Raw genomic sequence first — 24,273 nt, forward strand, 5'->3', positions numbered from 1 at the left:
GTCAGGACTGTGAAATGTTTCAGTTAGTTTTCAGCTTTTTTTTAAAGTCCTAACTGCACTGTTGTACTACAGTCATATTATTGTTTAATAGTAACTATGAAATGATCTTATTACTAAAAAAACAGTTTACTTTATGGGTATGATACTTTCCTGCTATTTTCAGGATATTTTCTTAATAATTTTCTATACAATAATTTTCAACTCTTTCTTTGAAAAGGGACATTTAAGTTGGAACAAACAAACAAATCTGGGGTATATGAGAAATTGTTCATTTGGTATAGTGAAGCATAAACTTAAGTTATGAATGCATATTTCCTTGGTTACCAAGTGGACTTTTAGTCAGTTAAAGAATTGTTAAGAATCTGAGTTATTAAGAATGTGTAGCTAATAAACCAAAACAATGACTAACAATAAAAACTTACCAAAAGATACAAAGTAGATTATTTTCCCTTATTTTCCTCATAATTAGTGCCACATTACATCTGGGAAATGGAGAATTTTAAGGTTGTCATGTCATGTATATTGTTGCAATCAGCTCTGTTGTCATTTTTTATGTAATCCTCATTCTTTATCCACACTCTTACAGTTTTTTGTTTTGCCTGTGCTCTCATTCGACCACCCTGTATGAATAAAAGTCGAATGAAACATGTCCTAGTAATTAAAAGTTACATACTATAAAGAAAAACCTACAGGAGGTCGAAATAAAATTAACAGACCTGTATAATAAAGCATATGTGTCTTTGGATTTTTTTTTTACTTCATTCGTATTCCACACCATCTCTTTCCACCCACCTCCAATGCAGAGAGTAAAAGTACAATATCTAATGCACAGATAAGACAGAAACCTATGGGTTTGATCACGGCCATACCATTGAGAAAGTGATATATACAATGTGAAGATTACCATCTGGCATATTTGAGATGCACATACACAGTTTAGGTTAGAGGAAAGCTACGCTTGCAGATTTTGTTTTTTGATTCAGATTTTTTGCAGAATGGTTGTAAACACCATTAACTTTCCCTCATTTCCTCACCGCTCACAGAATTCATTTTTTGTTTCCAAACATCAACATTTTTAGGTACTATGACTAAATCAGTTGTGTCGTAATAGTCTGAATTTACTTAAAACACTAATGTTATATGGAGGTATGTTTCTTTACCAGAGCGTTTTCTATTTTCCTGAGGCTTATTTTCGTGTTTTTCTGAGGCAAGTCTGGTAGGACAAATGCTCCGATGTAGACAATGTGATTGGAGCCAGACATCCCTTGGTGAAAAGATTAGAGAAAGGTTTACACATTCAAAAGAGTTGATGAAAGAAAGCTCGGAATGGAGGAGGTCCGACTAGCCACCCTCCCTCCCCGGCCCCTTCAGAGTGTACAGCATTAATGCCGGCTTTTGTCCTCTTGTGGTCACTCTAACACAATATAAAAATGGAGGATGAAAGTGATTCCTCATTGTCATTGTCAAGACTACGCTCAGGAGATTCATATTGTGTAGAAAGCTATGTGAGGCCTGAAAAAAGAAATAATGTCCAAATGTAACACAAACGGTCAAAGTCAAATGGGCAAAATAAGAGTTTTTCATATTTTGTCTTTTTACCCATTGTCCTGTTAGGTGTTATTATCCTGTTTTAGGGTTTGTCTTTGGAACCAACATCTTTGGTTTTTAAGTGATCTTATCTAATTCATAGAAAGTAAATCTTTGACTCTAAAGATTATTAAACTCGAAAAGCAGTTAAACTGGAAATGAACACAAAGTCTTGGACACCTGTGTGGACCCTGATTTTTTTAAATATCTACTTCAAACATCCCCAAAATACTTTAAAAAGCACTTCGTTTCTTAAGAGGTATTGTTCACTCTCACTGATGTAAAACCTTTGACAACCTAACAGTCCTTTACAAAAATAACATTTTGTGTAAAGTGCTCCCCATGCCGACCCATCATTAGTCACACTCTGATTCACACAGTCCAGAGGTCAAAACGCATCAGGAAAGGCAGGATAACGTTAACAATTTTTTTTTAAGTACATTAATTATTGTTTTTAAGATTTAACTTGTGATTTAAGAAATATTTACATTGTTCTGTACCTCTTTTTTTCTTAAAATTGTGAATATTTCTGAGCCATTGAGGCTGGTTTTCAGCATCCACTCTTGTTTTTATTAAAAATAAGTATAAAAACTGACAGCATGGAGAGAGTATTGCAGTTGTTTTGTCTTTTGAAAATTGACAGTAACAAGTGACAGCATCTTGGAAAAAGTTTCAGTTTTCACAGGAGACAAGTGGATAGATTGGAACTAGATTGTTGTTCTGGCAAGTTTCCTTGGCTTATTGTGAGAGAAATTTCAAAACTGAATGCCAGATTGGATAACCTGTTCAGTTGGACGGATTTGGAATTGCAAGTCAAGTGGAGCCTTCACGAAAGCTCAAAAACATGGGGAGAAAAGAGACTTAGTGACTTAAGAAATAAAAGGAGTTTATGAAGTATATGGAGACGTGTTTGCGGCCACCTGATGAATGTAAGTCTAATATTTACTCTCATTTTATCTCTTTGTTGATCTCTATTTACAGAGCAACTCCTAAGGGAAATTAACGTTAGCTAGCTAGCTAGCTAAATGCTTCACTCGGTAACGCTAATGTTACTTAGGCCTACTAAAGCTGCCCGTCTGCTGTTTAGTGCTGAGCAGGTAGTGTAGAGTTCTTTTTTGCTGAAAATAACTGTCAGTAAGGGTAGTAATAGTGAAGTCATTGGTGGAAAAGTAACCTGTCAGCTAAAAGCATGTTAACACGGGCTCCCGGATATCTCAGCTAGTAGAGCGGGCGCCCATATTTAGAGGTTTACTCCCCGACTCAGCGGGCCCGGGTTCAACTCCGACCTATGGCCCTTTCCTGCACGTCAATCCCCCTTTCATTTCCTCAGTTGTCCTGTCAAATAAAGACCTAAAATGCCCTAAAATAATCTTTAAAAAAAAGATGCTAACACACTTGTGTCGAGCTGAGTTAGCTGGCTAACGCTAACGATTAACTGATATGAGCAACCCCTCCCCTAGTTATCTAATGTTGCAAGTAGTCATTTGATAAGTTGTTGTTTATTGTTAAGATAAAATAAAATAGATAAATACATTTGTACATATTTATAGCATCTTTTAAAGTAGTCTAAATAATATTGCCCAGCATTAACTGTGGGCCTCGACTTGTTATTACAAGCTCATTTTGTGTGGGCCAACCAAAAAACCATCGGACCCCAATATTTGCTTCATGGGATCTCTGACAAAAGAGCAACATTTTGTGATTTTTATGTAGACCGAAAGTTAAAATATCTAAGCAAAAGGTTGTTTCAGAGTTGTTTCAGTTAAGTTCAGTGTCAGACTGCAGAGACAAATCAAGTCAAGACTAGCACTAAGAGGCAGTTTAAATATTTTATGACATCATGATGGATGCACTGTAGCATCTCTCTCTGTGTCTTGTACACACCACCACGCGCACCAGTGGTCTGACAGAACTATTTGTGATAAAGTCCCTTCTGAATCACCGTACTGATATGCTTCTAAAATTATGAATATTCACAGTTATGCTAACAGCCCTTCTTCTCTCCTTCAGTCCCAGTGTTACTTCTGACTCACGCTAATGCCTTTGTACAACTTCGTCATACACACGCAACCAGACAAACAAGCACACACTGAGTAACACACAGCTCTCACTTCCTTGTCACTGGCCCCGAGAGCCACCGCTTTTGCAGCAGGCATCAAATCGGACACCTGCCATCAGTCAGCATGCCCCCGTGTCCACTGTTGCCCCCTGTGGATACTTATAGCCCACTGCAATTATGTTGTTCCATTAGTCATCCTACGCATGCACTGATGGGCTGCTGGCTATACTTAGCCATAGTCATGGTCACTCTTCTGCAAAATAAAAGATTTTACAGTCTGATGCTTGTAATTGGCATGATAAATAGAAATGAATAATAAGTATACCGTTGTTGCTTTGACAAAGTTGGCTGTTTGGGAGGTAACAACAACTGCTCATTAATGTGTTAAAAACTACTATTTTGCATGTTGTTTTTTAATCTTAGAGAAACTTGCTTAATAAGGTTTAAGCTGGTATCTAAAGAGAGCTGTTGAAGTGAACAGTTCCATCTGCCCACTGGCATCTCCAACCTCACAGCGACAACAAAACTCCAGGAGGTTCCCGCGCCCAGCTGTTGATGGTCCCGTTTGAATTGAGCAATGAATTGCACACTTAATGTTTCTCCACTTAAAAGACAATTTTGCAAGTAAACAAAGTCACATGTTTTCGTAGGTTTGTTGTAGGACTACTTAGTTTTGTGTTAAACCACTCAGTGAACTAGCCTACATCTCTCGTCTCGCACAATATCCGCCACCTTGCACGCTAGCTAACTAGCTTAGCTATGTTCCACAACACACCTAACTTCATCTGATGTGTTTTATCTAGCGACTTTTGATCAGCCGGAAAGAGAACGAATGAGCAAGACCTGTTGTTGAGTGTGTGAGTAACTTTACATTCCGGTACAGGCCATAGACTGTTAAAATCGTAGCTTCAGCAAGATGTCACTTGTGCTAGTTTGGGTGAGTAGTCTTTTCAATCACGTATTTTCACACTCTAATACTTCAACAGTTTTACAACAAACTGAGACTTTCTTGACTTGCACAATTATCTTTGAAATGAAAGAACATCTATGTGTAAATCATGGTTTAATTCAAAGGGGATCAACTAATTTCTTCTTCTACTTCTCTCACAGTCTCCTACCCTTCAGATTTTTCCCAAATGAGGTCCATGGATCTGCTATTAGATCCATCTATAAGGGCCATAGACTGTTAATAATATACAGTCTATGATTAGGGCCCATGGTAGTCTACCAGAAGGGAAGGGACTTTGTCTGTTTATTGTAATTTTGACATTTCTGACAAGAAATAAGTAACAGCGTGTTATATTTATAGGTGAAGTGTGTGTGTGTGTGTGTGTGTGTGTGTGTGTGTGTGTGTGTGTGTGCGTGAGACAGACAGTTTGAATATGAATTAAATATGACTTTTTTCCATAAGTGGTATGTATGAGTAAGTTTAAATTTGATGCACAAAAGTAAAATAGGTAAAGTACACCCTGGCAGTGAAATGAAAGCTGTTGTAAAGTAGGGAGATTGTTTTAAATGTGTAGACATGACACTATATCATGGTTGGATGATAAGTATGAAGAATGTGTGGATTAAGAGAAGACACACCTTTTTTTAAATCCCCAGCGGGTTTATTTAATTACAGCATCATGTGGGTATGCAAAAAAGATGAAAAATAAATTAGGAATATACATACGTAAGAAAGAAGTAAGTAACATATATAAATATCTACAATCTTTAAGAAAACCACGTGCATATACAAATATCAAAATAGAAGAAAATAAATGAGTGGCTGGATAAGTGCTTTGCTAACTACCTGCTTATCAAAATCTCCAGATGGGAATACCGTATGTAGAATGTGACAACGAGCAAAGTGCACGACATTGTTGTCTGTTTTTAGTATTGCTATCATTACACGTTTGTTGGCTGGAGGTTACATTTGTGGAGAAAAACGTTGTGAAGACTGTTGGAAGATGAAGTAGAGGCTGGAGATGTATGTTTGTGTGTGTGTGTGTGTGTGTGTCTGTGTGTGTCTGTGTGTGTGCCTGCATCAGCTCAGTGTTGAGGGGGTGGGAGATGTTGTGGAGGATTCGGTTTCCTCCTCATCCTCCCTCTGCTGCTGTCTCTGAAATGCAACGGTCTCTGGATTTATTCAGTTACGTTCTGTGTTGCTGTGGCTAACTGGCGAAATGTGATGAGCAGCACAGATGATTGATCACTGAGATATTTCCATTGCAGCCAAAATTGAGTTTATGAGAATTCCTCAGCCGTAAACATCAGCAGCCTTTTTTAGAGTCATTTTTACGCACAATATTAATCAGAAATAATCTAAGAAGAGGCAGAGATATTCATTTTTCTTCTTGCTGTACCCTCAAGAGACCACAATGCAATTCAGCTAGAAGATGTGTAAAGCGTTTTTTTCCACTGGAACCCAGCGCTCTTTTGCTCCTACTATCTCTATCATTATGGCTACATCCACCTACACAAAGTGCTTAGCTGATAACAAGTTCATGTGCATGTGGAGGTTGCTGAAAGTCATTTTGAGAAATGTAGGAAATCACAAACAGGATTAGAAGGGGGGGAGGCAGGTTGAAGGCAAAGTGAAAATGTTAAATTCTTCCTTTAAGGGACCATTTCCAGATTAACATATACGTATTTATCATTCGGCTTCAAATCGTGTATATATTTTTGCGTTGCTGATGGCCATTTCCCAATAAATTAAGTCAAAAAATAATATAAACCAATAAGATCAATACCCTTTAGGACTGATTTTCCTTCTCCATGCACTTTGCAAGTAGGTGAATTTGTACAAGAACCCTTCACTCCACTTCAGCCATCATCAGCGAACATCTGGAGGTGGCACAAACTGTTGAGATAGTTGAAACCATTGATCCCTTGGAGGTGCCACTGTGCTTATCTGTAACCAGATGGGGCGCTGGTCTGGAGGTGGACAAATCTGGTCACCATGGTGTCGTCCATCTGCACCAGAATGAGTTTGCCGGTGAGCAGCTGCTCACTGTCAGTGATCTCTTTCGTCCTACACTGTTCTCCTGATAACCTCAAATCCTGTGTTTTTCTCATCCTCCTCTTCAGCTTCATTTATGTAAATATAACCACCGCTTCACCTCCAGCCCCGAAGCATTCTGTTTTTGTCTTGAATCCCTTTTACTTTTGTAAAAAACTTGGTCACTGGACACTTGTCTAATGAGTGACAGCTAGTGATGTTTTTTTGCGTACTTATTCTCTGGCTGCACAAATTATTTTTTGTACCAACACCTTGAGAATCTTGAGGCTAATCAACACTGATACCTGTTATTTGAGTCACTCTATCTATCTGTCATCTGTCGCTCAGCAAGCATGTCGGTCAGTCCTTATGTCCAGCTTTGCATCTCTTTCCAAATCTCTCATCTCTTCTGTAAAAAGGTGTAAACTAGTCAGGTTTTCTGCAGCAGTCGGTCAACATTTGCACAATAAAATCTGATGTTCCCCTTCCAAAATACCCATTAGCAGCCCACTGATTGTTGACACTACACATGCTCACTCCAGATTTGCCTGTACAAGCCATTGGCCCTCCACAAAGCACGTCTACCAGAAGAGGGAACCTAATTTTTGGAAACTCCATTTTCCTCTAAAAGTCCCCACATATTCCCAACACTGGGCTCAGCACTCCTTTTCCTCCCTCCACTCCCTATAGCCCTCTCCAGACAAGTTTGCCCTAGCTCTACTTGTTGAGTCGTCAGTACGTTTAGCGGAATCAGACTTTGTCTATCCTCCTGCTGCCCTCCGGTGCAAAAACTCCTCGTTAGATATTCAGTGTAAGTCGCCTTCTGCTTATTATACTTCCAGTCTGCTAGCTTGAACCTGAGTGCTACAGGCCCACTGAAGTTGTGATTTCCTTTCCCAGCTTTAATTTCCAGTAAAGGCTTTTCTCTTCTCTTTTCATCATTTTGTCTTCTCGCTCTCTGTGTGGCTGTCTTTCTCTGAGGGAATTACATAAGTCTTTCTGTGTGTGTGGGCAGCGTTGCATTTTATGTAAGGCGAACCTGGAAATGCCTAGCAAAACACCAGGGTCTTGCTCTCTTTTTTTCCCTTTTTCTCTCTCTCTTTCTCTGCTTGCCTTATAGCCCTGTGTGGTTGTGTGTGTGTGCGGTTGGGTCATCGCACTGTGGATCTCCGTGGTGGTTGGCTCCTAATACACAATGAGGTGACTCTCCAGGCCCACTCTGACTCACATTCACAGCTTATTTGGTGAAGCACACCTTGAAATAAAAAAAAAAATATTTGACTCCTAACATGAAGATGATGATGCTTGTTGACTTGAAGTGCTCATGTGAAGTGCGTCTGTTTTGAAGTGAGGAATGTCTGATCTGTGTCTTTAACGGATAAAAGTCATACTCTGCTTTATTTATTTGGATGTGACAGTTTGCTAAGCCCTGACCCTCATATTTACTGTTGCTACGCCTTTCAAACTTTCCATAAGAGACATATGCAGTTTCCAAAAATATCGGTTATCATTTTTTCAACAATGCGTCTTCAAAATATTGTCTGAACTATTGTCACTAGCAGATTTGATCAACTTTAGCTAACTAGAGTAAGCAAAAGGTAATGCAAAAGCTAATGATTCCAGCTGACGTATTTCAAGACAAAAACTTATAAAGGGGTTTAAAATATCCACCGAGACAGTATCTGTTATCACAATTCACCGTGGATGTGACAGTCCTGAACAGGTACATAAACCTAACCTGTAACAATACAAAGTAACGGAGATAGCTAACTTGCTCCTTGCCTTGGGAGGAAATGCTAGGTTACTACTAGCCCAGTTTGTGCCTCTCATGTATTAGCATACACTTGAGTCCCATTGATAAACATCAGTTTCTCTGAAAGATAATTAACTGATGATGTTTGAAAAACCCAGATGTAAGAAACCCACCAAGGCAAATTACAAATGACATGGCAATAAATCCTTTGATCACAAAAACAGAATCATCTAGAAAAACTATTAGAAAAATGTATTAAGGGAAATTTCACAGATCAAGGTGTTTTCACTGTTGTTGATCTGTGATCTTGACTGTTTTTGGAGTTCAAATAAAGTTCCAAAAGTCAACGGGTAATCGTGTGAATTAATCCTGATTTCAATATTGACCAAAATAATTGTGATTGGGATTTTTTCAATAATCGAGCTGCCCTTCTAGAGGGAGCAAGATAGTTATCTGAGCATGCTTACAGCTTACGTTAAAACATACACACACCTTTTCTGCTTGTGGAGAAATCCAAAGCTCGACACGCCTGCCCTGTCTAGAGACATTTGCTTTACTATAATCAGACAGTTGCGGTGTTTGGGTTTAGAAAACTGTCAATTTTAAAACTGGAATTAAAAAGTTCGGCAAGCCTTACAGTTTTCAGAACAAACCTGTGATCCTTATAAAACCCTTTTCTTTTGATTGGTGTCTGCTGTATTTGATTCCTAACCCCTCTAACGCTTTTTACCATTATCTGCAAAGGGTCCTTCAGAGTGCAGATTGGTTCACAGATTACTGGTTTCCCTGAGAGGAGGGGAGAGTAGTATATATAAGTGGCAGGGAGTAATGAAAAATGTGAAAAATTTAAAAGTGTTTTTGAACAAAAAACAATAATTTCATAATGCTTCCTCTAATACCACTGAAACAGGCTGCTGCATCTGATTTGCTTGGAAATGAACGTTGGTGCTCCAATGTGAGGGAGGAAGCAACAAAATACTGATTATTAATGGCATCACTTTATTATTTATTTAGTGTCATATTTCTTTGGGAGAAAAAAAGACTTCCCAGTCTCTGCACCCTGGGCAACCTGTCATATTTTTAAAATAGTTTGTGTCTGTGCCTGTGTGTGTGCTTGTGTGTGTGCTTGTGTGTGTGTTTCTGTGTGCATGTGTGTGCATGCGCATCTCCAACTTGTCAGAGAAAGGGTGTTTCACTGAGTAGGAATGCCTGGTAGGATGTGTAGGCCCAGGTTGCTATGGCAACCATCTGCTGCTACGCTCACAAGCGTTCGCCATCAGCCCACACAGTGTGACATCCAGCAGCAAGCCAATCTGAGAGAAAGAGAGAGAAAGTAAATCTGTTATCTGAATGTTAACACTAAAGGGCCAAAAATAAGGAAAACACACCGTTCAAAGTGAATGATTGAAGCACATGTAAAGGTGCATTTCTTTTCCAAAAAAGTGTAGCTTCAAACACTTGAATTCTTCAGAAATATGTTGAGTTTTCTGCTGTTACAGTGAAGACAGAAGGAGGAGAGGTGTACAGCCCACTGAAGCAACAATGCTTTGATTATAGATTGAACAGGAGGATGTAAAGCTGCTTTAAAATGGTTAAAACTTAGAAGTGAAGTTTGGTGAAGAAAAACTTTGTTAAAGTTAAAGCCACCTTCACCCAGCAGGTTAAGATGCCGACCATGAACCATAAGATCCTCAGTTTGAATCAAGCCGGAAACCTTTGTTGCATCTCTCTCCCTCACTCATTTCCTGTCATCTCTCTGCTATAGCCATCTAATAAAGGCATAAGACATCCTAAAAAAGCATAACAATAATAATAACAACAAAAGTTACCAAAAATCCGCATTTGTGTGTGAAATGAAACCAAACACTTGCCTTTTTGAAGTGAAAAAACAGAAGTAGAATTAAATCGGATTTTACTTGGCAATCCAAATCCGACACAAATCAGATTTGTGGTAATACGGTCACAGTCTGATTATATTTCATTCTCCCATGGAACATGGGGAGAGAGAGGGGTTTAACATGCAACAGAGGTCCCCTGCGCCTGGGAGCCATACTGTGAACGTGGTAATATGAAATTCATCTTAACCTACTTTTTAAGCTAATGGGGCACCCTGTTTGCCACCCCTGTTCACCCATAATATGTATATATACTGTACATATTCAAAGTAGTGTCCATTTTACTTCTTTACCTCCAGCCCTCAACATAAAAAATATAGGGCCTAACAACAACATTTGATCCTAGCAATAAATCAATTAAATGACGACAAAAAATGCTAGCAGTGTTTGTGTATGAACAGCTACATGTATGTGTTCACCTTTACGCAGACAACTTTTCACAGTATACAGTAAGTACACTTGCGTAGTGCGTAGGTTTCACTTCAGCTTTTGTGGTCACAGTCTGGGCTGGGAAAACTGCATTCACGTAGTATATATCATGTATATTGTACTCTTTGCAGCCTAAAGTAAACTCATTGACAAAAAGATACAAAAAGAAAATAAGTACGTCGAATAAAGACCTTGTGGGCAACGTTTTAGTCAGTGTGAAATACAGACATCGGAAACTAATCTTCTAAATAAAGCTAACAACAGTAAATAAAATGTGAATTGTTTTGTGAAAATAGACAATAAGGCATAAAAAAGAGAAAGAGCTCATCTGATGGTTGTTGAATAATAACCTTGGACATGTGTTTCAGATGCAGGAGATGGGCAGTACACATCGAGGCTCTGAGAGGGTCTTCAGCGTCCTGGATCGTCTGCTGCTCACACATCCTGTGTGGCTGCAGCTGTCACTCAGCCAGGACTCTGCCCTCTATATCCTGCTCAGAGAGCCTGTTGGGGTGTGTACATGTCAATTATCGATTATCATGTGACCTAACTCATCAGTTAAAATAATGCATGAATACATTTTAGGACCCACTGATAATTTTTAAGAAACTAAATATGCTTCAATTTCCCCAAAAGTGAAAGAAAACATTTGTTCGTCTTGACCGAAGACATCTAAATGAATAGGAACATATTCGCTTTAAAACCTCAGCACCTTATCATTTTAACAAATATTTTGTTCTCATTTTGTATTCAACAACTACAGCTCCTGTGAGGCTTTATATGTTTATATTTTTAACATCCCTGTGTTTTTTTCTTGTTTCTGTGGTGGCTGTTGGTGGTCACAGACCTTTTTGGTGCGTAAATGCAGCTCCAGCCAGAGGAAGGTGCTGTGTTTGAGAGTGACAGCCGACAAAAGGGCCTCCTCTGTTAAGGAGTGCTTCATCTGTGAGGAGGACTCCAGTGAGTATAAAACAAGCTAGATAAGCACGCATTATCCACCTGTAATACGAATAACGCTACATTGCTCACCGTTTGTGGTGCAGTGCAGTTCATACACTTACTGGGTGAAGTGGTGCGGGACAGAGAAAATGGCATTTGCAGTTGCCATATTTCCTGTCAGATAGTAACAAGTCTCCCACTGCCCCTTTAGCTGTCAATAAAACTCTTTCTTCTCTAACCAGCATTCGCCTTGGAAAGCTCAGCACTCACCTTCCCTGACCTGTGTCGACTGGTGGCCTTCTACTGTATCAGCAGGTGATGTTTTATTTGAACTAAACATCTATGGGCAAAAGTAAGTTGGGATGTTCTTCGTGGTTTCCCCAGTTCCAATGAAGGGAAATCCTAATTTGACAGCACACAATGATATATAAGACAATAGGGCAGTTTCGGTTTTATGATACCAGTTTAGAAAAGGCTCTTTCCTGTTACAACATGAATATGCCCCTGTGCACAAAGTGAGCTGCATAATAAAATTGTTTTTCCAGTTTGGTGTAGAAGAACTGCACATTTGGGATTAACTGGACTTTGAGCCACAACATCAGTGGTCAGCCTCTATAATGCTCTTATGGCTGAATGGGAGCAAAACTCTTTAGCCAGGTTCCAAAATATTGTAGATAGCCTTCCCAGAAGAGTGGATGTTAGGTTTGGCCATGCAGTACACTTGGAAATCTTATGGCCACTGGGTTGTGTGTATGGTGTCCTTTTATACATTGCGTCCTCTAACCTAGACCTTGGTTGGATTTGTTTTAAATGGAGGCTCACAACAGCCACGCACATGCCCAGGGTTTGATTTAATTTCTTTCTGTGTGTCTATTTTTTTCTTGTTTGCAGAGATGTGTTGCCCTTCCCACTGGAGCTACCAGAGGCCATTGCTAAAGCCACAACACACAGGCAGCTGGAGGCCATCTCACACATGGGCCAAGGTACAATAAATTAAAGACCTCTCATCCTTTTAAAACTGAATTTACTAAGTACTTTACTTTGTCACTTGCCCTAAATAACAATACATACTTTACTAAGATGATTACTAAGAGAGCATATCAATGTTAAAGTTGCACATATTATTTGTGTAGATAACTATCTAACTTAAGTTAGGCATAGTTGTTTCATGATTAACATTTTTATTTTTTTATTTTAACACAACTTCCTTCGCTTACCTGGCATCGGGTTGCAGGGGCAGCAGCTCCAGGAGGGGACATTAAACTTCCCTTTCCCTAGCCACATTAACCATCTCTGACTGGGGGATCCCGAGGCGTTCCCAGGCCAGGTTGGAGATATAATCTCTCCACCTAGTCGTGGGTCTTCCCCGAGGCCTCCTCCCAGCTGGACTTGCCTGGAACACCTCCCTAGGGACGCAACCAGGAGGCATCCTTACCAGAGGCCCGAAATTACGCTTTTTTTTTTTTTACGCTAAGGAGCAGCAGCTCTACTCCGAGCTCCTCACGGATGACTGTGCTTTCACCCTATATCTAAGGGACACGCCAGCCACCCTCCTGAGGAAACCTATTTCAGCCCCTTGTACCTTGGATCTCGTTCTTTCGTTCATGACCCAGCCTTCATGACCATAGGTCAGGGTAGGAACAAAAACTGACCGGTAGATCGAGAGCATTGCCTTCTAGCTTAGCTCTCTTTTTGTCACAATAGTGCAATAAATTGAATGTAATACCACACCTGCTGTACCGATTCTCCGACCAATCCTCCACTCCATTGTCCCCTCACTCGCGAACAAGACTCTGAGGTATTTAAACTCCTTCACTCTGTGTAAGGACTCATTCCCTACCTGAAGTTGGCACACCATCGGTTTCCTGCTGAGAACCATGGCCTCAGATTTAGAGGTGCTGATCCTCATCCTGGCCGCTTCACACTCGGCTGCAAACCGATCTATCGAGTGCTGAAGGTCACATCAGCCGCAAAAAGCAGTGATGAGATCCCCCAGCCCACCAATCGGCAACCCCTCAGCCCACCCCAACTCACCCTCCTGAGGTGGCAAACGTTTTTCCAGAAGCACCTTGGTGCCAACCGAAAGTCTTTCTCCATGTCTTCTCCAAACTTCTCCCACAACCACTGCTTTGCGTCTTTCACAACAGAGGCTGCAGCCTCGGTACCTTGCAACTGCCTCTAAATCCAACTGGGGTAGCATATCGCGGAAAGACTCCTTTTTCAGTTGTACTGCTTCCCTGACCACCGGTGTCCACCAGGGTGTTTGTGGATTACCGCCCCTTAACATCACAAGAAATGTTATTCTTTATTCAATTATGATTCCAAATTAACTTAAACTATTCACCGCCATTCGGACAGGGTTCATATGCTTTTAAATATCTCCACAAGCTGCCGGTTTTCTGTTTTTTGACAGCTTTGGCTTCCACAATATTTCTCTTCCAGGCCTAGCAGAAATACTGTATATCTGGCTAAAAGAATAAAAACATCAGATCACAATACAGAGCCCTCTCCGTTAGACATAATTTTAGAATTACTTCTTTGCAGCACTGGATACTGTGACTGGATCCAAACTCTCTTCTTCTTTCTGGACTAGACTTCTGGAGCGCACCGACTGCTTCAGATATCCAAAACGGACCGGTGGACCCTGTTGCATCAACCAGCGGCAACCAGAGTCAGATGGCCCAGGAGCGATGTACCCTGCTGACCCGGGTTAGACCAGGCAAACTCTGCTTTATCAACCCGCTCTTCCTACAGCTGGAGGTTAGCAAGGTTAGTTGTGAAGGTTGTGGGGTCATATGAGCTTTCTCTCCATTGATGTTCTAGTATTTATACCTTAATTTTCTTTTGACAGAAATGTTTTTGTTGTTCCTGAAAAGTTCCCTTTTTTAAGAGTTAAGTCCATTACATTGCTCTGAATCCATCCTCCTACTGTACATGACCGCTAATATAATACTGTTTACCTTGAACTTTTATCTTTTGAAAAATAAACAGTTCAGAAGTCATTGGCTTTTGTAAGATTAAGGACTGAATCCACCTTTTTTTTTCTACAGCAGCCACAACTCACTAACCACAGTGCCTCCAACAAACGGCACCGCTTCAAGCGCAGCATGCGGCTCAGGCTCTCCGAGTCCTCAATGAATCTGTCCATGGAAGGAGTCGGCTCCTTTTCACCTCGCTCATCATTGGAGCTGCCAGGCGGGTCAGAGAGGCTGCAGAAGGCCAGCACTGACCCACAGAGAAGAATTCACCCTGGGGCAGGGGTCCTGAGGAGAACCCCTGCTGTATCACCGGGTTCTGCAGAGGAAGAGGACATGATGTCTGTCTATGTGCAACAAGTAATACGTGTTTTTATTTGTCTTTCAGACCATGCCTTCACTTCTATGTCGGACTGTGAATATTTGGAAGTTTAGAAAATCATCTTTACAGTCACATAATACTTACTTTAATGATATTTAAATGAACTTGAGCGTGCTTTGTTATTTTGTAAACTGAACTCATTTTGCAATTAGGAAATTTATACTAAGATACAATAAGAAACATCTCTATTATCTGAAAAATTATCACTTCTGTTCTCGTCAAGACATCTGCAAAAGTTGAGCCTTCCCAGCCCCAACAGTCTGCCCAAGCAGTGGAGCAGGGCATTGAGGTGGCAGTTCTGGCCCTGGAGCGCCGCCCGGCTCCGTCCCTGGCTGAGCTCGACAGCAGCAGCTCCTTCAGCAGCATGGATGAGGACAATGACTCTGATCCAGAAAGCATGACCCAAGCCCCAACTCACTTCTACCAGCGCCCGCCACTTGTGCGCTCTCGAGGCCGTGGTGGGCTGCACCGCATGAGCGAGGCATTTGTGTGTTTCTTTGCTCCAGACAAGCGGCTGACGCGGCTGGTGGAGGAGCTGTCCAGAGACAGGCGCTCCATCTTTGGGGGCATGGTTCAGGACTTCCTCCTGGCACAGAGAGAATTGCTCAAATCCCTGGCTTCCTCAACCTCATCCTCATCCTCTTCCACTTCAAATGTGACCTCTGTGCAGCTCCTGCAGGGTCTGCGCCTCTTTCTGTCCCAGGCAAGATGCTGCCTGCTGGACAGTGGAGAGCTGGAGCCCCCCATTGAAACCCTGGTGCCAGAAAACGAGAAAGGTAAACAAACACATTATCAAAGTAAAACACATTATATTGGAATCATAGCGCAAACTATATATTTCCACTTTCTTGCACAAATTAAAGCTAGCTGTAGGTTGAAAAGGAATGGCCTACCACATCTCAACAACTCGTTTTGCAACTTTGTGCCTCAATCAACCTGATTGGTTGATCCAACTTCCTGTCAGTAGATGGGTTCCAAATATTACAGCAGAACTAAACTGGACAGATTTAATTCTACCCACTATCTGGAAACGTGTAATGGAAAACATCTCTGAATAACACCTGTGTAGACGTTATTGCAGCCATTAGTAACAACTTATCAATCTCCTATAAAGTACAACTCCACTCAAAGTAAGTCACTTAGTGGATTATTTGATCAAATTTAGCTGACTGTGCTGGATTAAATTCTGAGCTCAATCTTCTCAACCTTGAGATTTTTCCATATGTATGGTTAGTTTATCAAATCAAAACGAGGAGACGGTGAGTGCAGCAGGGGACTGGAGGAGGGAAAGATATGATAATAAAAAAAACTGCTATTAGACAACACTGATTCAATAGAGCACAGTGCCAGAGGACGCAGGTCTATGGAAACAGACAGCCTTTTTCTCATAGATGGTGGGCTGCCCAGGCTCCAGTGAAAGGCACTGTCAACACAAAGTAGTTTGCGTGGGGGGAGTAGAGCCTCATTCACTAGAGCTCATATTGTCTCTGGTATTTAGAAAACAGCATTAGGAAAGCCCTGCCCGGCGTGCCTGCTTTCATATCCAACATATTCAAAGTGAGATTCTTCACGTTACTGTAAAGACATGGCAGGCTGATACTTTGAAGTAATTCTAGTTAGAGATTTTTACACAGTCCTGTGCGTAGGTTTTTCTTTTATGGACTCCTGTTCTGTGTAGCCGAGTGTGTGTTTGCAGGTGTGTTTGTGTGTAAACGTGTGATGATGGATGGTTGCTTGGCAGTACAGAGGCTTCAGGGGAGAGCGGTCGTCCGCTGCTTTTCTTCCTCCCATCCTTCCTTCCTGCGCTTTGATTCTGATCTATCTCACTTTGCGTCGGTGGGAGGCATTTGCATTTTTTTCTCCCCCTCGTTTATCATAAAAATATATCACAGACCCACGCTCACTTGAAGAGCAGCACGATTCAGGGGAGGGTGGGAGGGAGGGATAGAAATAGCCAGGTTACTTTGAAAGTGTAATCAGTTACAGATGTGGGAGTAACTGACAAAAAAGTCAGTTTTCTTCAGTATTAGCCAGTAACTGACAAGGCTGTAATCACACTACTCTACATCACTACATCACACACTCTTTTACTCTCCAGAGCTGGTAAAAGAGAGGGATGCTGGGAGGGGGTAAGAGAGGGAGGCAGAGCATGGAGGGCGTGAATGATTAATCACAAGGGGGAAAGATGTAGTAAGATAGATAGGGGGATATGTTGGGGAATTATACAGGAGGGAAACATGAAGAATGAGGAGGATTTGATGATGAGTGGAAAACCGTGTCCACTGGAGAATTGTTACCCACTTAGTCAGGACTGCCCACTGACTGATTACTCTGTGTGTGTGTGTTTGTGTGTGTGTGTGTGTGTGTGTGTGTGTGTGTGTGTGTGTGTGTGTGTGTGGGGGCCAGGTTTAGCTACATTTGTAAGGAACAAAAACTGTGAATACAGTATACTTATGGGGACCTGACAGCTTTGTGGGGACAAAATGCTGGTCCCCTTAACGTTAAAGGGCTTTTTGAGGAATAAGACTTGGTTTTAGGAGTAGGGTTAGAGTTAGGTTATGGTTAGGGTTAGGGTGAGGGTTAAGGTTAGGCATTTAGGTTTGATGGTTAAGGTTAGGGTAAGGGGCTAGGGAATCCATTATGTCAATGACTGGTCCCCACAAAGATAGCCAGACACGACTGTGTGTGTGTGTGTGTGTGTGTGTGTGTGTGTGCGCGCGCGCGCGTGTTTACACCTGGAGAGCATGCAAGTGTAACATATCCACGACTTTGTGTATTACATATCTCTGTTGTCAGGCCAAAAATAAAACAGTATCTCCAGTCTTGATGACATTGCATTCCTGACCGTGTGCAAAGACAGTGGTTTAACATTTGGGGAAGTAGGGTAATTCCCTCTCTTTGTGAGAGTGAGATATTTAACCCCACTCTCATATATGTGTTTAGAACCAGGAGATGATTAACCTATCTTAACATAAAAGACCACAAACATGGAAAACCGCTGGCCTGGCTCTGTCCAAAGTTTAAAAAAATATGCACACAAGCACAAGATCACTAATTAACAGGTTGTATCTCCTTGGTTTAAAGGAAAACGCCGCCTTTTGTTGAAATAGGGCTTACTACGGTCTCCTTTAGCTGTAGATAGGTGGGCCAATGCATTTTTTTGTCTCAGTGCATGCATTGTTTTATCCCAGTGCAACACCGGCAGCGCTGCCACTAGTTAGCTTAGCGTAGTGAATGGAACCCTATGTTGCCGGTTAGCATGTTGTGAGTAAAAGTGAGCCAACAAAAAAACAACAACGTAATTACTTCTTGTGGCCTGCTAATTCACAACGAGTAAAAATAGCAATGCAGATTAAGACTAGACAATTTCCTAGATAATGATTTAACAGATATTGATTTTGGACTATATTGGATTGAAGCACAGCCGGAGCACTGCTACATGGGCGCAGAGATCACGCAGCACCTTAAACCCCCCAACTTCCGTCAACATACCTGCCGTGAATAGCTGACTATTTTTCGTACAGTAGACAGTGAATGGCAACGAACATGGCGGATTTTGTGGCGGAAAGTCAATGTCTGCCTAGGAAATCGTTTAGTCTTTAATCTGCAGTCCTTTACTTGTTGTGAATACGCAGGCTACAAGAACTAATTAGGTTGTTGTTGTTGTTTTTTGTTGGCTTACTTTTACTCACAACATGTTAACCGGCAACAAACGATTCGATTCAATTCGCTAAGCTAACTAGTGGCAGCCGGTGTTGCACTGGACTAAAACAATGCATGCAGACAACAAATGGGTTGGCCCACCTATCTACAGCTAGAGGAAACTGTGATAAGCCCTATTTCAACAAACGGTGGCGTGTTCCTTTAATATGTTCACAAACAGAAATGTAAAAACAATTGTGATTTTACATTAAGGAGTTACATACATACCTACTTCTTGGCAAACAGCTAGCTAACTAATACTAATAGTTACAGTTGAAAAGCCAGACATAAAGCTGTTGTGATTGACTGGCGCTAGCATGTTCCAGGCTGGCTACTGTGTTGGCACTTAGTTCACCAACAAGTTTTGTGAGTAGTCACTATGTCACAGAGCTTCCAACACCACCTATTTCCAGAGGAGGCATTGATTAATTATGTGTGTGCAGGACGTTACTGGTTTGTGTTAATTTGATTGAAAACAAGTTAAATGATACGGTCCTGCTTTATTACCTACTCTTAATGCCCTGTCTTGAGGAGAGATGACAATTAAGAAATCCCATGAACACAAGATGCTGGTATTGATTATTTTTCTGTGTTTGTATATGTTCTGTGTTTTGTCCGTTGGTGAAAATCTTAAAAACACAATTTAATCACTAATGCAATCAATAAGAAAAGCAGAAAACATGTCCTTGTTATTTTTTTTAAACATTTTGTGGGAGAGTGACTCCATTTTCATCGCAGACACTTCATTCACTCTATCAAAAGTAGCATACCTTTCTGGGCCTCTTGCCAGTGCCTCTAGATATGCAGACACATTTCTCCATCTGCAAATGACCAGATAAATAAATCTCACAACTTTGTTTACAGAAAAATAGAATCACAGTTGTACAAAAATGTTTAGTTTCCGCTGAGGCAATGAACCCATCCCTCTGTCCTCAGACCTGGCGCTGGAGCGGGCCATGTTCTCCTGTGTGCTCAGGCCTCTGAAGTCCCACCTTGAAAAAGCTCTAATTGCGTTGCACAATAAGGACGGCACCAGCCAGCGCCTCACCCAAAACATGATCCGTCTGAAGGGGGACGCTGCCATGGAGCAGCTCGGTGTGCGGACGGGCGTCCCTGACAGCCGCGAGGTGGAAAGGGTTAAGCAGAAGCTGGTCCTAATGCAGAGGACACACTCGCCCATCGACAAGGTGCTGCTGCTGCTGCAAGTGTGCAAGTGTGTCCACAAGGCCATGGGGTTCTTACATGGTGAGACCAAATACTTTGTTGTTTTCTTGGATGGTAAGGTTCTACTCTAGCTAAAAAGTATTAGTAGCAGTCCTACACATCACTTCAATATGGGAGATGGAAATACTCTATTTGCTGGAACATTTTTGAAACATACTGTATTTGCTGCTTAAAAGCTTCCCTGTTAAAGGAATGAATAAACAATAAACAATATTTGCAAAGCTGAATTGTTTGTCACTTTCATAAAGCTCCACACTTCAGACATACTGTATTTGTGTGAGCTGAGTCATCACAACCTGCTGGAAATGAATGTGTCATCATGTCAGTCCACTCTAATATTGGGTCTAATTTTGGAATTGGTACATTGGAACTTATTGATATTTTTACTAACTATTGTTTGCAAAGTCTAGTTAGATGGGTAACTATGCTAGGCTAAACTTAAGCTGAGTAAAACCAAACGATTTGGACCAAAAAAGACAATTTTGATTATTATTTTTTCCTCCATACTTATATACGTATAGATAAATAATATTAAATTTAAATTTTCAGCAACTTGCATCAACAAAATCAAAGAAAATAGCCTACCCCTATTTTGTCCTCCTGTTCTTTTCTTTCCAGCACAGGAAGTGAGCTGGGAAGACTTCCTGCCATCATTGTCTTACGTGATTGTGGAGTGTAACAAGCCTCACATTCTGATAGAGGTGGAGTACATGATGGAGCTGCTGGAGACCTCCTGGCTCGGAGGAGAGGGTACAACCTAAACTCGAAATGCTACCTAAAGCCCAAAAATGTCTTTAGTTAGTTAAACCAATAACAGACTGTATTGTTTGTCTTTAGAAAACAAGTAAATAGGATATACGCCCCTATAGCAGGTAAATTAACAGCTGTCGACTTGAGTTACCTGACTTAAACACTTTGTTTGAAGTTCAGTCATTAGTGAAAGAAAACATCCTCGCCTCCAGGGATAGACTGTGACTGTTGGTGTTTACTTTTTAAAGTAACCTAAATTGGCGTTAAGTTACGCGACAAATGCATTTTGAGTTGGTTAGAACTACAAACCCAAATTTTAGGACTTGTATGGCTGGTTGTTTGGTCAAAATGCATTATAATTATGGAAATGTACCTATGTACCTATTATGGAAATGTACCTACTTATATTTGACTCAGATGTTACTTTACTGTAACTAAAGCTGACTAATGATTGTTTTCACTAAATCTGCCAATTATTTTCTTGATTCATTGATTAATTGTTTCATATAAGCCCAACTACGAAGCTAGCATTTTCAATTTGCTATCAAAGAAAACTAAGAAAACCAGCAAAGTATCTGAGAAGCCCCTACCAGTGAAGTTTTAGTCGTTTTTCTTTAAAATACGGCTTGATTTATTATAGTTGCCAACTAAATCATCTTTTACTTTTAATTATCTCATTTAATTTTTTTTCCTTATTCTTTTAAATTCTTACTAGTAAGACAACAAGCAAATTTTGAATTAGTACATTATACACAGTCACTACTACTACTTCTAGTACTAGTAACTAGTACCTGCTCATTAATCACTAGGTCCTGTTTTAATTTGACTAACTATTTGGCTCTTATTTAAAGCCACTAGACTCTAAGTTGTATTCTCTTTGTGGTTCCAGGTGGGTACTACCTGACCAGTGTGTATGCCAGTCTGTGTCTGATCCAGAGCCTGGACAGGGAGCAGCCGTTCACCGGCTGCCTGACGCCGGAGGCCCAGGAGGCTCTGAAGGAGTGGAGCAGCAGACGGAGCCGTGAGGCCCAGAGACAAAAGGAGAGCCAGCAGAGCCAGGTAGGTACTGTACCAGCTGTTTTGATTGTAGTAGCACCCCACAGAAGCACTGGTAGTGTTACAGTATGTGTGGGTTTGCACAGTGATCTTCTATACAGCTGGCACACATAGCTGCCCTGTGTGAAGTGCTGATTGATGTGCATTGGTGTGTAGGAGCTTCTGCTTATTATGCAGTGAAACAGTGCTATGGGATACTCTCCACAGTACTATGTGAACAACGTAATGGCAAAAAAATTCATATATTTTTTGCTGTTAGTGAAAATAAATTGTTATTTGTGTCAAAACTAAATATTTGTTCAATGCTTTAAGCACTGGATAACGGTTAATGCTCATGGGAGAATTTATAGTCCCATGCTAAGTGATGCAGGAAGGTTAGGGTGATACAGAGCTTTCTAAAATATAGGCTGGAACCCTAAATGGGTTTCAGGTGGCTGACTGTGGATCGAAGCCTGTAAAATACAACAACCAGTAATGTCATGTGATTGACAGCAGGGGCTCCTTACTCTCGTTTATTGCAGATGCTGCACAGGTCATAAACTATCGCAGACAGAGTTGTTGTTGTGTGCAGATAGGAAAATAAACTGTCAGGGCCTGTATTCACAAAACATTTCTTCTTACTAGAACTACTCCTGCATTGCACTAAAAGCTAAAAGTGTCTTTCTACAACGTATTCACAAAGCTGCTGAGACCAACTCTACTAAGGAATTGGGAAGAATAGCTGTGCCAATGGCCTCAGCTAATAAAGAACCCAATGAATCAATCAAATCAATAAGGCTCTTAAACTGAGAGAAAGGGCAGGGTTGATCCCAATTGCTAAGGGTGATGTCATGTTTCTTGAAACTGTTTTTGGTTGTCTTTGTTTTCTTTTAGGGAATTTGTGATAGAAGTTCTGTAGGAGGTATGTTGTCATATCTAAATAAATGTTGTTTTTTTAAATGTATCCAAGGCAACTTTTTTAATTCCTGAAGGTAGATTTGGTTCCACCGATTTAACATGAAACAAAGAGTAATATATTCTTATATTTATATTATATATATTATATAGTCAAGAGTATGTGTAGCTGATTGTCAACCTCTCACATGTCTTTAACAATTATTATGAAAGAAGACTGGTAATTATCAGACTGCTAACAAGACAGACTGATATAAAATGGTCCAATCAAGGTCACAATTGTAAGAAATGTGATTTTTGCAGTTGAAATGTGGAAAAATCTAATCTGAACCTAAAGTTTTAGTTAGTTAGTTAGCATCTAGTTAAAACTGTAATATTTGAAATATGGTCTATAAATGTGTAATTTGTGTATTTTTACTGCTTCATTTTTAAAAGTCTAATCATGTGTTCCTAGCATTAGAGTTCTTGTCTGTAACTGACAGCCCCCCTGATATGAGCTGTCCTGATACGCTGGGTCTAAACTCCAGCTTCTAATGTTAGAAGAAGTCAAACAGACACTAAGAATCATCGAATCATTCCACATTTCACAATTCAAACATAAACCTGTTCATCTTTCGAATGGCACAAAAGCAACAAAAACAAGGTGATAATCCCCCCAAAGAGGTCAGACTTTACATTAATCACACTGATGGCGACGCACGCTGAGCAACATCAGATTATCCAACATCTGTAAAACAGTGACAGGTGGGGCTGAATGAGCAAGAATGAGAAACAGCGTCCCTTATTTTGATTCAAATTGGATCTCTGGTATTCCTGCTGGTGCTTCTTGGGGAGTCTAAGGCAGCACTTTCATTTTTTAAGTGGTCAAGCAAAAGGTGAAGATTTTCAGATGAACAATAGGTCATCCATCAAAAACCAGACAACACACCTGGTTTTCACTTCTTTGCATGCAACACATTTCAAAAACCATTTTACGGGATTAGTTTTTATCAATTCAAGAGGTAATCCACTGATCTGGGGCCACCGGCTTACAATGGGGCGTGCACTAATCTGCACACACACACACACACGCACACACACACCAACCTTTACCTACACTTTCCCTTTATCACTTTCCCAGCCCCAGATTGGTAAAATTGTACGCCAGATGCCATGTAAAAAAGGCATTGTCATCCACAACGTTTCTGTCTCGTCACGTGGTGCCTCTCCTGGCTTCAAATAGCCGATCTAACTCACCCGGCAGCCAGATTTTCCACTGACACAGGCGGGGATCAGTGAGCCAAGTGCTATGAAGAAGTGGGCGGTCAGATAACATGAAATTTATTGAGCTGCATCTACCCATCGAAGCAGGCAAACACAATATGCACACGGACAGCGAGGAGCTCAGTGACTCTGTAAGTTTTAATAATGGCAGACCTGTTGATTGTAATTTCTGGTGTGTGTGCATTTATTTTTATTTTTTAGAGCATATTTGGCCACTTGTGCATCTGTTTGAGTTAGTGTGTTTGTGTGTGGTATATGTGTGTGTGTGTGTGTGTGTGTGTTTGAGGGAGGGGGGTAGTTATGTGTGCAGGCAGTATTTGGGTTTTTGTGTGTGGCAGAGAAGAGAATTCTCTCTGGTTTCTTGCATGTTTGGTTAAAGGAT

At 40.8% G+C, this 24,273-nt stretch overlaps 1 protein-coding gene across 2 annotated transcripts in view; it reads left to right on the forward strand.

Annotated features, from left to right (window-relative positions):
- Nucleotides 1–24,273, forward strand: part of si:ch211-168d1.3 (ras and Rab interactor 3) — a 28,634-nt gene that overhangs the window by 1,756 nt on the left and 2,605 nt on the right. The window contains exons 1-11 of one of the 2 annotated variants that reach the window (XM_034856449.1): nucleotides 2,387–2,516; nucleotides 11,075–11,218; nucleotides 11,552–11,666; nucleotides 11,888–11,960; nucleotides 12,537–12,628; nucleotides 14,239–14,414; nucleotides 14,696–14,980; nucleotides 15,226–15,778; nucleotides 19,641–19,949; nucleotides 20,547–20,678; nucleotides 21,568–21,737. In XM_034856449.1, the coding sequence (XP_034712340.1) occupies nucleotides 2,511–2,516; nucleotides 11,075–11,218; nucleotides 11,552–11,666; nucleotides 11,888–11,960; nucleotides 12,537–12,628; nucleotides 14,239–14,414; nucleotides 14,696–14,980; nucleotides 15,226–15,778; nucleotides 19,641–19,949; nucleotides 20,547–20,678; nucleotides 21,568–21,737 (2,055 nt within the window). In that variant the 5' untranslated portion in view covers nucleotides 2,387–2,510. Of the gene's footprint in view, nucleotides 1–2,386; nucleotides 2,517–11,074; nucleotides 11,219–11,551; nucleotides 11,667–11,887; nucleotides 11,961–12,536; nucleotides 12,629–14,238; nucleotides 14,415–14,695; nucleotides 14,981–15,225; nucleotides 15,779–19,640; nucleotides 19,950–20,546; nucleotides 20,679–21,567; nucleotides 21,738–24,273 lie in introns of those variants that run through there. The other variant, XM_034856450.1, reaches the window with a different exon arrangement.

Source organism: Etheostoma cragini, chromosome 19 (assembly GCF_013103735.1).
Source record: "Etheostoma cragini isolate CJK2018 chromosome 19, CSU_Ecrag_1.0, whole genome shotgun sequence".
Classification (NCBI taxonomy): domain Eukaryota; kingdom Metazoa; phylum Chordata; class Actinopteri; order Perciformes; family Percidae; genus Etheostoma; species Etheostoma cragini.